The sequence below is a fragment of the Herpailurus yagouaroundi genome, unplaced genomic scaffold (genome assembly GCF_014898765.1).
Source record: "Herpailurus yagouaroundi ecotype Mexico unplaced genomic scaffold, PumYag 141, whole genome shotgun sequence".
Lineage (NCBI taxonomy): Eukaryota > Metazoa > Chordata > Mammalia > Carnivora > Felidae > Herpailurus > Herpailurus yagouaroundi.
This window is the reverse complement of record NW_024412396.1, coordinates 39,417,658-39,431,850: the sequence shown is the minus strand read 5'-3', so window position 1 is coordinate 39,431,850 and position 14,193 is coordinate 39,417,658. Positions and strand designations below refer to the sequence as shown.

At 40.8% G+C, this 14,193-nt stretch overlaps 1 protein-coding gene across 9 annotated transcripts in view; it reads right to left on the bottom strand.

The window, feature by feature from the left end:
* Positions 1–14,193, bottom strand: part of SYNE2 (spectrin repeat containing nuclear envelope protein 2) — a 342,419-nt gene that overhangs the window by 276,471 nt on the left and 51,755 nt on the right. For all 9 annotated transcript variants that reach the window (XM_040477361.1, XM_040477354.1, XM_040477357.1 and 6 more), the window contains exon 2: positions 8,288–8,417. In XM_040477361.1, the coding sequence (XP_040333295.1) occupies positions 8,288–8,366 (79 nt within the window). In that variant the 5' untranslated portion in view covers positions 8,367–8,417. The remainder of the gene's footprint in view (positions 1–8,287; positions 8,418–14,193) is intronic.

Here is a 14,193-nt window from a genome sequence, read left to right as displayed (position 1 = left end):
CCAGAGGTTCAGCAAGGAGACACCTGACTCCAGGGAAGTTCCTACCAAAATGTTTGATTTTTACAGTCAAGCGGAACAGATAACTCACTTTGCAAATGATATTCTAGAGAACACACTCTCATTCTTCACCTCCCTACAACTGAAATGGGAAGAGATACTCGAGACAGCATATTCAGTCATATTGTGGTTGGATTTTCGGTTGGACACCCAAATCAGGAGCAGGCCCCTGTGTAGTTAAGGACTTCAACTCATTTCATGAGAAGGATGAAATCTGCATCCCACGTCGCTTTCTTTCACGTGATACCAGCAAGGAGAAGCACAGTGCACCACATGCTTCTTCAAGGCGCTCAATCTATTCAACCTTTGTCCCCGTAACAACAAGCCTGCTACACGTGGTCAGCACTCAGTGTTTACTGAACAGATGAATAAAAGTAAACATTACATCACATCACTACGTTTGTCATCTAACCCACTGAACATGAATAATGTCTAAAAAGATCCCATAAAATGAAAGCCTCCATTGGATGGATACTCAGTAAATAATAAAGTTCGATGTTGTAACAGCCTAACTACAGGGACCCGTGTTTCCCTATCAAGCCCTCCACCAAGTAATGTCTACCCAGAAGGCATAGAGGGTTTTTTAATCTTTTAAAAGACATCATCTGGAAGATAACACTAAACAAAACGTGCGAGCATTGCTAACTGGGCTGAACATGGTTTTACACGGCTTCGCACAGATGGTTAACCATTCACCAGCATTTTGGCAGGACTGCGTGAAAGTTAACTCCTCGTGTGGTGGCAAAGGTAATAGGACACACACTCCTTCCTAGTTCTTTGTCTAATTAATGGTAACATTCTGTATTCAAATGCCATTTTCCTAAAGCATTGGCCTACGTTGTTTTCAAAAGCAAAGTAATTTGCTCTTGTTACAGAAATGTATCACGCCCTCTTATGGTCCACAAATTATATTCACGTGTTATAAAGAAATAACTGAAATCTGAAATATATAAAGAAAATATCCAAAATAGTTCAAGATTACCATAGCTGCTGCTTAAAATATCATGAGGTGAGTCATCGTAGGCTCGCAATTCACTCATGATTAATTTGACTTTTAAATGGGCCCTCTACCTGTGCTGTACTTCCCATGACATGAAGTTCTCAAGAGAAGAGTTTCTTTGTGAACAGTATATTATATCTACAATTTACCGTAAGTACATCGATATACGGCCTTATTACCCGTTGCTATTAAATACTTAATGAAAACACACTAAATAAAAAGAGAGTTAATAACGTGGACAGTATAGCTGCTACCACTATTACCCCAATCAGCTCAGCTTCTAGACCTTGGAGCCGCTCTATTATCATCCAGATTCAGTAGTTTCAGAGCCGTGCTGAGCGTTTCACCTCGATGGTGTTCACACCCGTCCCATACTTTCATATTCACTGTTTAATTCTAATCCAGGCCAACATTACCCAACACCCAGCTAATTGCAAACCTTTCTAACTGGTTTCCCCAGCTCCACTTTCTGGCTCCTTTCAAGTCTTCCTACACCCCAAGCCAGATTGATCTCCTAAAGTACACTTTGACCTCCAGCCATGTACTCTCACCCTCAAGACTCAATAGCCACTCACAGCCTAAAGGCAAAATCCCCAAACTTCTTGGGTTTGAATTCAGCCCCCTTAGGGATCTCAGTCTCAGAAATAGTACTAAAGAAATTCCTACTTTGGTCTTAAATTAAATGAAGAACAAAGAAAGTCCCTTCCAACTTGAAAATTCTGTGATACTCATCCAACTTACCCCTTATTGCTTCCATAATCATATCTATCCAGTACTCCAAAGATTTATTCCCCAAACACACCTTTCCCACCTGAAGAGCTTGGCACAGGTGGTATTTCACCCAAAATATATATTTAGTATTTTCTTAGGATAAAAGGAAAGGAAGCACCTGTTATTTTGCCAGATAAGAAAACCAGTGGAAAGATTTAAAGAAATTCTGTTAACAGACATCTTGGTAAAGCAAATAATTTTTAAAGATAGCTGTTTATTTATTATTTTCGTAGCCTGAACTTTCACATATCATTTTATTTAAAATGTGGACCGTCCAACGTAGTACAAAATGCACTGGCCTAAAATAAATTCCATTTTACATTAATCGGCTCAAATTCACATTCACAAACGGCATTTCTTTCCCTTCCCAACAATCCATTTCAACATCATGCTCCTCGTTAGACTAAGAGAACATAAATATCTCCCTACAAAAAGGGCCTTCATGAGGACATTTACTCAAACATCACACGAAACACGAACGGAAAGAAAGATGAAGTTGCTGGTTTGTTGTCCTGCTCTATGAGTTTCAGCAAAGCACTGCCTCATTTCCTGGGCCTGATTCATGGCCGGCCGGCCCTGCACACGTGGGAAAAATGTTTTCATAGCCTATCTACAATGAGTTACTACGTTTCAACACAGACATCTTACTTAATTTTTTCTCAAGCCGATTACTCTAAGTCAGGGTATAATTGTCTCATCTGAGATACATTTGGCTAAAGTAAAGCAGCCATTGTAAGTTAAGTAGGTCTCTGTCTCTAAAAAATGTTCTGAAATCAGAAGAAAAAAACTTCCTTATGAGCAGTGGCCCTGAGCTTCTCATATTACATAAAATCTCTTTTCTCATATTACTCCAAGGATCATTACGCACACATGAATTTTGTGAAATACAAGTCTGATAACATAATGTACAAAGCCAAATACTTTTAAGACTGTTGTCAACAGCTTGCCATCCAGTCATAGTTAACTAAGGTACATAAAATTATCTGTTGATTTTTGTCTAAATAGCTAATAATTCTGCTTTGAAACCAAAGTTATCTTTAGAAATATATAAAAGCCCCAATGTTTATAGCAGCACTATCAACAATAGCCAAAGTATGGAAAGAGCCCAAATGTCCACTGATGGATGAATGGATAAAGAAGATGTGGAATATATATACAATGGAGTATTACTTAGCAATCAAAAAGAATGAAATCTTGCCATTTGCAACTATGTGGATGGAACTAGAGGGTAGTATGCTAAGCGAAATTAGTCAGAGAAAGACAAATATCATATGACTTCACTCATATGAGGACTTTAAGACACAGAACAGATGAACACAAGGGAAGGGAAGCAAAAATAATATAAAAACAGGGAGGGGTAGGGGCGCCTGGGTGGCGCAGTCGGTTAAGCGTCCGGCTTCAGCCAGGTCACGATCTCGCGGTCCGGGAGTTCGAGCCCCGCGTCAGGCTCTGGGCTGATGGCTCGGAGCCTGGAGCCTGTTTCTGATTCTATGTCTCCCTCTCTCTGCCCCTCCCCTGTTCATGCTCTGTCTCTCTCTGTCCCAAAAATAAATAAACGTTGAAAAAAAAAATTTTTTTTAAATAAAAAAAAAAAAAAAAAAAACAGGGAGGGGGACAAAACAGAAGAGACTCTTAAATATGCAGAACAAACAGAGGGTTACTGGAAGGGTTGTGGGAGGGGGGATGGGCTAAATGGGTAAGGGGCATTAAGGAATCTACTCCTGAAATCATTGTTGCAGTATATGCTAACTAATTTAGATGTAAATTAAAAAAATAGAATTACAAAAATTACCCCAAAAAAAGAATAAAAAAAAAAAGAAATACATAAAAGTTCCTTCTTCCCTCCCTCCCTCCCTCCCTCTTTTCTCCCTTCACCCTTCCTTCCTTCCTTTCTCCCTCTTTCTTTCTTTGTTTCTTTCTTTCTTTCAACTCAAGGAACTTCAGCCAGATGAACTATAAACCTACTAATAATAATGTAGAACTTAACCGTGAGAAATGTATTCATGTCACAGTTAAGCTTTCATTCTACAGTCACGGGAACCTCTCGGTTGATATCCCTGAGTGTACCTCGCTAATGTGAGCACCCCTTGCCCAGTATAAATCTGATTACATTACAGTATTGGCTTTCCTCCTCTCCCCCTACAGAGCAGTGCATCTAGTACTACGTTCCCCTAAATGGATCATAAAGAAAAATCATTCACGCTGGCAGTGCATGCATATTACATTCCCATTGCCAAACAGCCTGTATTTATCTCTTATTGTAAAGCAGACTTTATTAGCCTAGTATAATTCAAAACATGCTATGAGAAACCACTCAATTCTTAGTAACTTGCTAATTATTTTGAGCTATTTGTGAACCTGAGATCATTAATGTTACTTGAAGATGCCCATCCATATTCTGGATGTGTAAGTTTACTATGGATTAACTAGAATAAGGTTAAGATTTAAGTAGATTTTCCTAAGAGAACGTTAGGGAAATTCCTTCCTTCAAATACGTCTACACATGTTGACATGCGAGGGGGTGTGTGGTGCAGTAGAAAGAAAACAATCCTCCAGGTCAAGGCCCAGCTCTGCCTCTCACTGTGTGACTCTGGGAAAGTAATTCGATCTTCCTGAGCCACAGCGATCCTCTCTGTACCTTGAAGATAAAAACATCTACCTCACAACGTGGTCGTGAGGACTGAATGTGCACAAGAGTGCTGTGCATGCTACAGCCTATGATATAGAAGTCTTAGAACACACTGCAGTGGGGAAGAAAACATTATGAGATATAATCATTGTAATACTATCAGTGCTAAAATAAGTTCTGCGGGAGAACAGACGAGGAAGTGTGAATCTCAGCCAAAGAGAGAGCACGGCTAAGGAGGAGGCTGAGTCCAGCTGATTTGGGGATGGATGAGGGATCCACGAGGGATAGGTGAGCTGGATTGCTTCCAGCAGGAAGAGGAGAGGGGGGTTACAGCAGGACAGCCTGCACGAAAGCACACAGGCAGGGGGAGTACAGACCCTCAGGCAGCCATACAGCCGGAGCACAGGGTGCTTATGGGGGTGAAATGGGAGACGAGGGCAGAGAGAAAGGAGCACCAGACCGGAAGAGCCTGTGAGCCACACCAAGAGGTCTAGACTATCCCACATGTGATGGGAAGCCACTGAATAGAAAAATGTCAAAACAAAACCAAAAACCAGGAAAAACCAGACTCTGGTTTATAATTTTTTTCTATACACTAAGCAGTTTCTACTCTAGCTGTGTGCTCATAGACAAGAAGTCTTTGGGGACAAAGATTTTGACTGTAAATATATAAAAAGAAGTTACAGGGGCACCTGGGAGGCTCAGTCGGTCAAGCATCCAACTCTCGATCTCAGCTCAGGGCATGATCTCACAGTTCGTGAGTTCGAGTCCCATGTCAGGCACTGCACTGACAGTAGGAGCCTGCTTGGGATTCTCTCTCCCTTTCTCTGCCTCTCTCTCTATCTCTCTCTCAAAATAAATAAATAAACTTTTTTTTTAGTTTTTTTTTTTTAACGTTTATTGATTTTTGAGACAGATACAGAGCATGAACAGGGGTGGGCCAGAGAGAGAGAGGGAGACACAGAATATGAAACAGGCTCCAGGCTCTGAGCTGTCAGCACAGAGTCCGACGCGAGGCTCGAACCTACAGACCGCGAGATCATTACCTGAGCTGAAGTCGGACGATTAACCGACTGAGCCACCCAGGCGCCCCTCAAAATAAATAAATAAGCTTTAAAAATAAAAAAAGAAATAAAAAATGAAAAGAAGTTACAATGCCTTTATTAAACTCATACTCTGTGTCAGGTACTGAGCTAAGCCCTTTGAATGCATTATGTATCATTGTTCACCTTCAAAACACAGAAGCAACACAGGCATCACCATCCGTATCTTAAGTGTGAGGAAACTGAGATTCAAAAAAGATAAAGCCTTTTGTCCAAGTTCAAAGAACTAGCAAGTGCCAGAGCTAGAAACAGAAATTAGATTTATGTTACTATTTAGTGATGCACTCTCTTCCTGATATGTTTCAGGCTACATGAGCTCCTACTCACCTGCCACCAAAACTTCAGAGAAAAACAAGAAAACATCAGGGCTTTTTTTTTTTTCCAGTTGAATGAAATTTTTTTAATTTAACTTGAAATTCCAGCGTAGTTAACATACAGTGTCATATAGTGGTTCAATAGTTCTGTACATCACCCAGTGCTCATCACAAGTACGATCTTTAATCCCCATCATCTATTCTACCCAGCCCCCCCACACTTATTCCAGCTACTTATGGATATTGTATGACACTATAAAAAATATACTTACTGAAAATCTTTACAATTCTTACTTCAAGTACTACCTCAACATATTATGTTTCTTAGTCTACACAAATTACATTACAGTTATTTTTAAAAGCCTGATACAGGGGCGCCTGGGTGGCTCAGTCGGTTAAGCGTCCGACTTCAGCTCAGGCCACGATCTCGCGGTATGCGAGTTTGAGCCCCACGTTGGGTGCTGACCGCGCCTGGAGCCTGTTTCAGATTCTGTATCTCCCTCTCTCTCTGCCCCTCCCCTGTTCATGCTCTGTCTCTCTCTGTCTCAAAAATAAATAAATGTTAAAAAAAATAAATAAAAATAAATAAAAATAAAAGCCTGACACATATAGGCACAGTCTAGTGCAATAGGCATCTGACCCCCAAATCAAGAAGCTAATCATTCAAATCATGTTTTTCTAATTAAAAATAAAATATCAGAAAGTCATTTGGGGAGTCACGAATGACTCAAATAGAAGTAATGTACAGCATAGCAGCTATAGTTAATAATACCGTATAGTATATTTGAAAATCGCTAAGAGAGGGGTGCCTGGGTGGCTCAGTCAGTTGGGCATCTGACTTCGGCTCAGGTCATGATCTTGCAGTTCATGGATTCAAGCCGCACATCGGGCTCTGTGCTGACAGCTCAGAGCGTGGAGCCTGCTTCAGATTCTGTGTCTCCCTCTCTCTCTCTCTGCCCCTCCCCTGCTTGTGCGCGCGCTCTCTTTCTCTCTCTCTCTCTCTCCTCTCTCTCTCAAAAATAAAAACATTAAAATAGAAAAGGAAAGAAAATTGCTAAGGGAGCAAATCTAAACAGTTCTCGTGATAAGAAAAAAAAATCTGTAATTATATATGATGATATTAACCAAACTTACTGTGGTGATGATTTCACAGTACACATAAATATCAAATCATTATGTTGTACACCCGAAACTAGTAAGATGTTGTAGGTCAATTATACCTCAATAAAAAATAAAGTACAGGGGGCCCGTGTGGCTCAGTCAGTTAAGCGTCCGACTTCAGCTCAGGTCATGATTTCGCAGTCTGTGAGTTCAAGCCACACATCGGGCTCTGTGCTGACAGCTCAGAGCCTGGAGCCTGTTTCAGATTCTGTGTCCCCCTCTCTCTCTGCCCTTCGTCCGCTCACTCTGTCTGTCTGTCTCTCAAAAATGAATAAACATTAAACATTTTTTTAAAAAAATAAAAAAGCAGGGGTGCCTGGGTGGCGCAATCGGTTAAGCGTCCGACTTCAGCCAGGTCACGATCTCGCGGTCCGTGAGTTCGAGCCCCGCGTCAGGCTCTGGGCTGATGGCTCGGAGCCTGGAGCCTGTTTCCGATTCTGTGTCTCCCTCTCTCTCTGCCCCTCCCCCGTTCATGCTCTGTCTCTCTCTGTCCCAAAAATAAAATAAATAAACGTTGAAAAAAAAAATTAAAAAAAAAAAATTAAATAAATAAATAAATAAATAAAAAAGCACAAAATAAAATGACTCAAAATCTATGGCTTCTAAGTAACATTCGAAGAATTTTGTATAATGCCCTACATAATCTTAAAGATTACTTTAAAATAACATAGTCTCATAAATATTTTCAAAGGCTTACCACAGCTTTATTTCTTCTACACTAGCTAACTTTACTCAGCTCCAAGATTTGTTTTATCAACAAGGGTGAAAAGTCTAATGAATTTTCAAAGTGCAAAACAAATATTGCCAGACTCCACAAGAAGCACTAAAAAAAAACACAGTCAGTACTGGGTCTGCATAAATGCACACATGATTCATATGATTGAAAGGTCATTCACTTATAATATTACTACTATTCTTTTCTATTTGGACAAAATAAGGATGTACATTTAAAAGACGCTATGCAAAAAAGATGCAAAATGAGTGCAAACAATTCCAAGCAAACCATGGTTAACTATTTGCACTACAAATGAAATGCATATACTCAAGAATGAGAAACCAAGATACCCAATTCCTTCCAGGTATTTCTTACTCTCTTAGACTGCTGAGGTAGCAGTAAAGACATGTACACATACTGCAAGGTTCTACAATTGGAAAAATACTGAAGAGAGGCAGAAAGCGGTAGGATTTGAGACCAGATGAGGGTAAGGTTTCCACAGTTGCGATGGGTGTCACCCCACCCAACCGTAATTACCTTGCAGTGTAATATGGCGACCATCGATGCCCAAGGAAACCTGTTCATCCTCGGTGGGAAGCACAGGACTAGACGCCATCCTTTGACTCACTGGAGATTATATCATGTCCATCTCAGTTAAAGAAGTGAACTAAAAGTAAAAGGGATAAATGCTCATTAGTGACTCTGCAACTCTGCATCTCTAATAGACATGACCCCCCGAAAGCAACAGCAAACGAAAGCTGCCCTCCCACAAGAAGCAGTTTTCTAGTGAGTGTTTCCTTAGTTCATGAGGAAAAGAAGACTACGCCTTCTTTTTTGAATCATAATCAAGATTTTGCCCTGTGACCTATTCGAGTTGCTGGCAAGACTCCCAAAGAGCTAGCAGGGTGGATTCTATACCAGTGGGGAAAAGAAAAGCTACCCAATTAGATTCCGGAACTTGTTTAGGGGACGGAAAGTTGACACAAACGGACATCTTAGGTGCTTGTGTGTACTTTATTGTGAACTTGAACCTGCAAGAATTTTCTTTATAACTTTTTATAAAGTTTATAAAGTTTTTCATAAAGTTATTAAAGTCTATGAAGTTTTAGTTCCTCTTCTGCTCCGTAAATGTTGCCATTTACTGGAAACAATAACAACTGAGCTTGAGCTTGCAAAGTGAAACTAAAAAACTATATGAAAAAGAACGTTTTGATGAAGCTACCTATTATATTGAATTATTTTCCCAAGTACTTACTTTTCCACACATTTCTTTCTCTATCCCCACTCTGATCCTTAAAGAATCCTGCCAGTAAGAGGAGTTCTAACTGTGCAATTCTTTATTGCTTTGGGTATGTATATGGCACTATTAGCATCTTAGGGGCTGAAAAACTTGACTTTTCCCATACAGATGACTTTCTTATCAAATAAACCTAACCAAATATATAAAAATATAAAACGTATTAGGGAATGGATAGAAAAATGGGTAAATACACAGATACTTGATCAAGCAAGTAGAGCAAAACATTAGTGGTAGAATCTATGTGTTCAGCATATCAAAGATGTTCACTGTAAAATCCTTTTCCATTCGTGTATATTAGAAATTCTTTATAATAAAATATCGGGAAGGAGACAACCAAAAATAAATATACCTGAGGCCAACAGCTAGATAAAATCAATCATATCCAACAGATCACTTTACACAAAGAATAAAAATCATTCGATTTTGAAAAATCAGTCAATGCAACAGACAGTCTTCAAAAATCTTTTGGCTCCAGCGCAAGGGGGCTGTGGCATCGTCGGGTGCCAGGAGTTTCCAGCTCCAGACAGGATGGTCGAGGTTGTTTGTAATGACCAGCTGGGGAAGAAGGTCCCCGCTACACTGATAACATCCATCAGGGACCTTAAGAAGCTGATCACACCCCAAAATGGCACCCATTGTAACAAGATCATCCTGAAGAAGTGGTACACAATTTTTAAGGACCACGTGTCTGGGGAATAAGAAATCCACGGTAGGATGAACCTGGAGCTTTAGTATCAACAGAGCACAATTCCTTCCCCCTGTCTTGCTCTGCCCTGCCCTGCCCTCCGCTCTTCTCCCATCCTCACTCCCACATTGGTGTGGATGCTTGTTTTTAAAAACTTATGTTAAGGGCGCCTGGGTGGCTCAGTCAGTTAGACATCCTACTTCAGCTCGGGTTATGATCTCATGGTTTATGAGTTCGACCCCCTACGTCGGGCTCTGTGCTGACAGCTCGAGCCTGGAGCCTGCTTCAGACTCTGTGACTTCCTCTCTCTCTGCCCCTCCCCTGCTCACATTCTGTCTATCTCTCAAAAATAAATAAACGTTAAAAAATATTTAAAAACTCATGTTAATGGGGCGCCTGTGTGGCTCAGTTGGTTAAGGGTCTGACTCTTGATTTCAGCTCAGGTCATGATCTCACGGTTCATGAGATGGGGCCAGGTGTGGGTTCTGCACTGACAGTGCAGAGGCTGCTTGGGATTCTCTCTCTTTGCACTTTCTCCCTTCTGCACTTACGCGCGGGCGCTCTCTCTCTCTCTTTCTCTCTCAAAATAAACTTAAAAAAACCCATTTTAATAAAATCTTAGAAATTGCCAAAAAAAAAAACCAACCCAAAAACCCAACAACTTTCAATTGCATCTTCCCCACTCCTGTTTATCATCCAAAATTCCCTTATTATCTCTCCCACGGATCACTGTTGTTAAAGATTTTACACACCGAATAAACTATCCTTGTCAATTAACAGCTAATTTGTTTTATCCTCGGCATTAAGATGAATCAGAGACCGCTTGAGTTAACGGTGCTACAGTACTTCGCCGATATGCTCCTAACCAAAATGAAAAGCTGTTTGCCAGCTCAAGTGAGCCCGTGCAGCCTGACAACTGACGAAGGTACCAGTGTTCTCCACTTTTGATGTAAGAAGACCGCCACTACCCCTTCCCATACCTGAGGGCTCCTGAACCCCAAGTGAAGACAAAGCACTTCTTCATGATGACAGGAGAAAAACTGAATTCTAGAATGAATTTCCTAAGGGCATCCACTATTCCCCACCAGGACTCTTTTCTTAAGGGGGGGTTAATAACAATAGTAGCAAACACTTACATAGCACTTAACGTATACAGGCACTGTTCTAAGCACTTTGCACATACAGCCTCATTTAATCTGTAACACCTGTAAGGGTCGGGTAGTCTAATTACCCCCATATTTGAAAAACCAAAACAAGGGGCGCCTGGCTCAGTCGGTTGGGCGGCCGACTTCGGCTCAGGTCATGATCTCACGGTCCGTGAGTTCGAGCCCCGCGTCGGGCTCTGTGCTGACCGCTCAGAGCCTGGAGCCTGTTTCAGATTCTGTGACTCCCTCTCTCGGACCCTCCCCGTTCATGCTCTGTCTCTGTCTCAAAAATAAATAAACGTTTAAAAAAAAAATGTCACATACAGCTGTCTATGGACACATAGCTAATAAATGATGGAACGAAGCTTTGAATCCAAGGGGTTCTGGCTTCAGAGTCTATGCTCTTTACCAAAACATTCTGATGTCTCATCGAGCTAGCTGAAACTGCCATATTTTGTTTATTCTTTCTTTCGTGCATTTACTCAGCAACTGTTTATATGTGCTAGTTCCTGCTCTCAAGGAATTCAATCTCCTGGGGATGACAAATGAACATAATATTGAGTGAGATCCTCGAAGGAATGTATGTAGAAGGAAACGTACAAGCAAAGGAAGAGACCCATCCCACACTCAAAGCTAGAGATAGATGGGGCCGTCAGGAGTGCACTTATCACAAAACAGCATTTCACTCCAAATGGTCCCATTAACATTATTTGAACAAGACCTTGAAGTTAATAAGAATGTACCTGAGAATCACTCATGGTCATTCACTATCAATCAACCATAAAGCATTAAATGAAGGGGAAAGAATTTAAACTAAAAACAGAACAGAGAACAAATTGATAACCAGAGAATCAAGTGTTCCTGTGCTAAACTGGTCTGTGAGATTCACTATATCGCATATTAAAGTTGAAGGAAAAAAACTGTATTCATTAAAAAAAAAAAAAAAGGGCTAGACCTTAAAACAACTACAGTTGACACAGGTTTGAACTGCGCAGGCCCACTTACACAGAGATTGTTTACAGTGCAGCACTGGAAATACATTTTCTCTTCTTTATATTTTTCTTAACATTTCCTTTTTCTCTAGCTGACTTTACTGCAAGAATATAGTATATATTAACACAGCATATAGAATATGCGTTAATCAACTGGTTATGTTATCAGTAAGGCTTCCAGTCAACAGTAGGGGATTAGTAGTTACGTTTGGGGAAAGTCAAAAGATATACATGTATTTTCAACTGCGTGGGGGGGGCAGGGATCAGCACCCCTGACCCCCATATTGTTCAAGGGTCAACTGGATTTGCCTGAGAGGTTTCTGTTTTTAATAGGATAAACTTAACAGGATAATACTTTTTTTTTATTTACTGAAAAAGGTCTTCGAGTTTCTAAAATATGTCCACCAAAAGTAAAACCAGGGGTGCCTGGGTGGCTCAGTCGGTTAAGCCTCCAAGTTTGGCTCAGGTCACGATCTCACAGTTCGTGGCTTCAAGCCTCGCATCGGGCTCTGTGCCGACAGCTCAGAGCCTGGAGCCTGCTTTGGATTGTGACTCCCTCTCTCTGCCTCTCCCCAACTTGTGCACGCAAACGCTCTCTCTCAAAAATAAATAAACATTAAAAAAAAAAAAAAAGGTAAAACCAAACTTTAAAGACTGACTCAGGGGCGCCTGGGTGCGCAGTCGGTTAACTGTCCGACTTCAGCTCAGGTCACGGTCTCGCGGTCCGTGAGTTCGAGCCCCACGTCGGGCTCTGGGCTGATGGCTCGGAGCCTGGAGCCTGTTTCCGATTCTGTGTCTCCCTCTCTCTGCCCCTCCCCCGTTCATGCTCTGTCTCTCTCTGTCCCAAAAATAAATAAAAAACGTTGAAAAAAAAATTTAAAGACTGACTCAGTTGAAAGCGGTATATTATTAACCCAAATATTGTCTTAATACAACTATTAAGACAGAGTAAGAAGGGCGTGGCCATGGGCTCACAGGACTCGCAGGGTCTCCGGCCCAACTCCCATCTCATTGTGTTTCGTCTTCTCTGTGCAGCTAGAATCAGCACAGAAGAGCCCTTCCCAAGGGCTCCTTGTGGCTTTCCAGGGGCTCCTTTCCTTTTCAAAGAAAAGATACACACAATTATGTGACAAAGCCAGGGATTAGAATGAAAAAAACAGACCAGCTTCAGGCACACAACCAAAGACTGGGTAAAAAATTAATGCACTGGCAGTAAAGATTCTGAAATCAAGTGGAATGGTGTGGAATTATGTTTTTAAAATTCAGATAAACTAATAGGCACACTTCTATAAATGGCATAGCTATTTTGAAACGACTATGGCTTGCTTAGGCAAGATATATTTTTTGAAAACTTTTTTTAATGTTTTTATTTTATTTTTGCGAGAGAGAGAGCACGAGTGGGGGAGCGGCAGAGAGAGAGAGGGAGACACAGAATCTGAAGCAGGCCCCAGGCTCCAAGCTGTCAGCACAGAGCCTGATTTGGGGCTTGAACTCACAAACTGTGAGATCATGACCTGAGCTGAAGTCAGCCACTCAACCGACTGAGCCACACAGGTGCCCCTAGGCAATATATCTTAACATTCTTCTGGTGTCTCTAAAACTTCAAACACTAGAGAATTTCCCTTTTTTAAAGAAATCTTGGCATTTACTTTGGATTATTATACTTAGGATGTTTTTCAATTCAAAAATAAAATTTGAATGGAGATTATCTCTCATGACGGAATTATGGGTGATTTTTATTTCCTTCCTTTTGCTTACTCTGCATTTTTAAAAAAATTTTTTTTAATGTTTATTTATTTTTGAGACAGAGAGAGAGAGAGCATGAATAGGGGAGGGTCAGAGAGAGAGGGAGACACAGAATCTGAAGCAGGCTCCAGGCTCTGAGCTGTCAGCACAGAGCCCGACGTGGGGCTCGAACTCACGGACTGTGAGATCATGACCTGAGCTGAAGTCAGACACTTAACCGACTGAGCCACCCAGGCGCCCCTAATCTGCATTTTTAAAATTTCAAATGGTGAATGCATCTTTCTGCTGCAAAAAGGGAAACATTTTTGCTTTTATTTTAATGATATGACAACAAAATGGGGAATAAGGTATTATTTAGTTCAAGGTCAAGTCTCCAATTGATTTGCTATGAAACATGTATATCTGTATCTTCAAAATGAGAAAAATACTTTTTTGACACAAATAAAATTTTATTTTATTTTATTTATTTATTTATTTATTTTATATATGAAATTTATTGTCAAATTGGTTTCCATACAACACCCAGTGCTCATCCCAAAAGGTGCCCTCCTCAATACCCATCACCCACCCTCTCC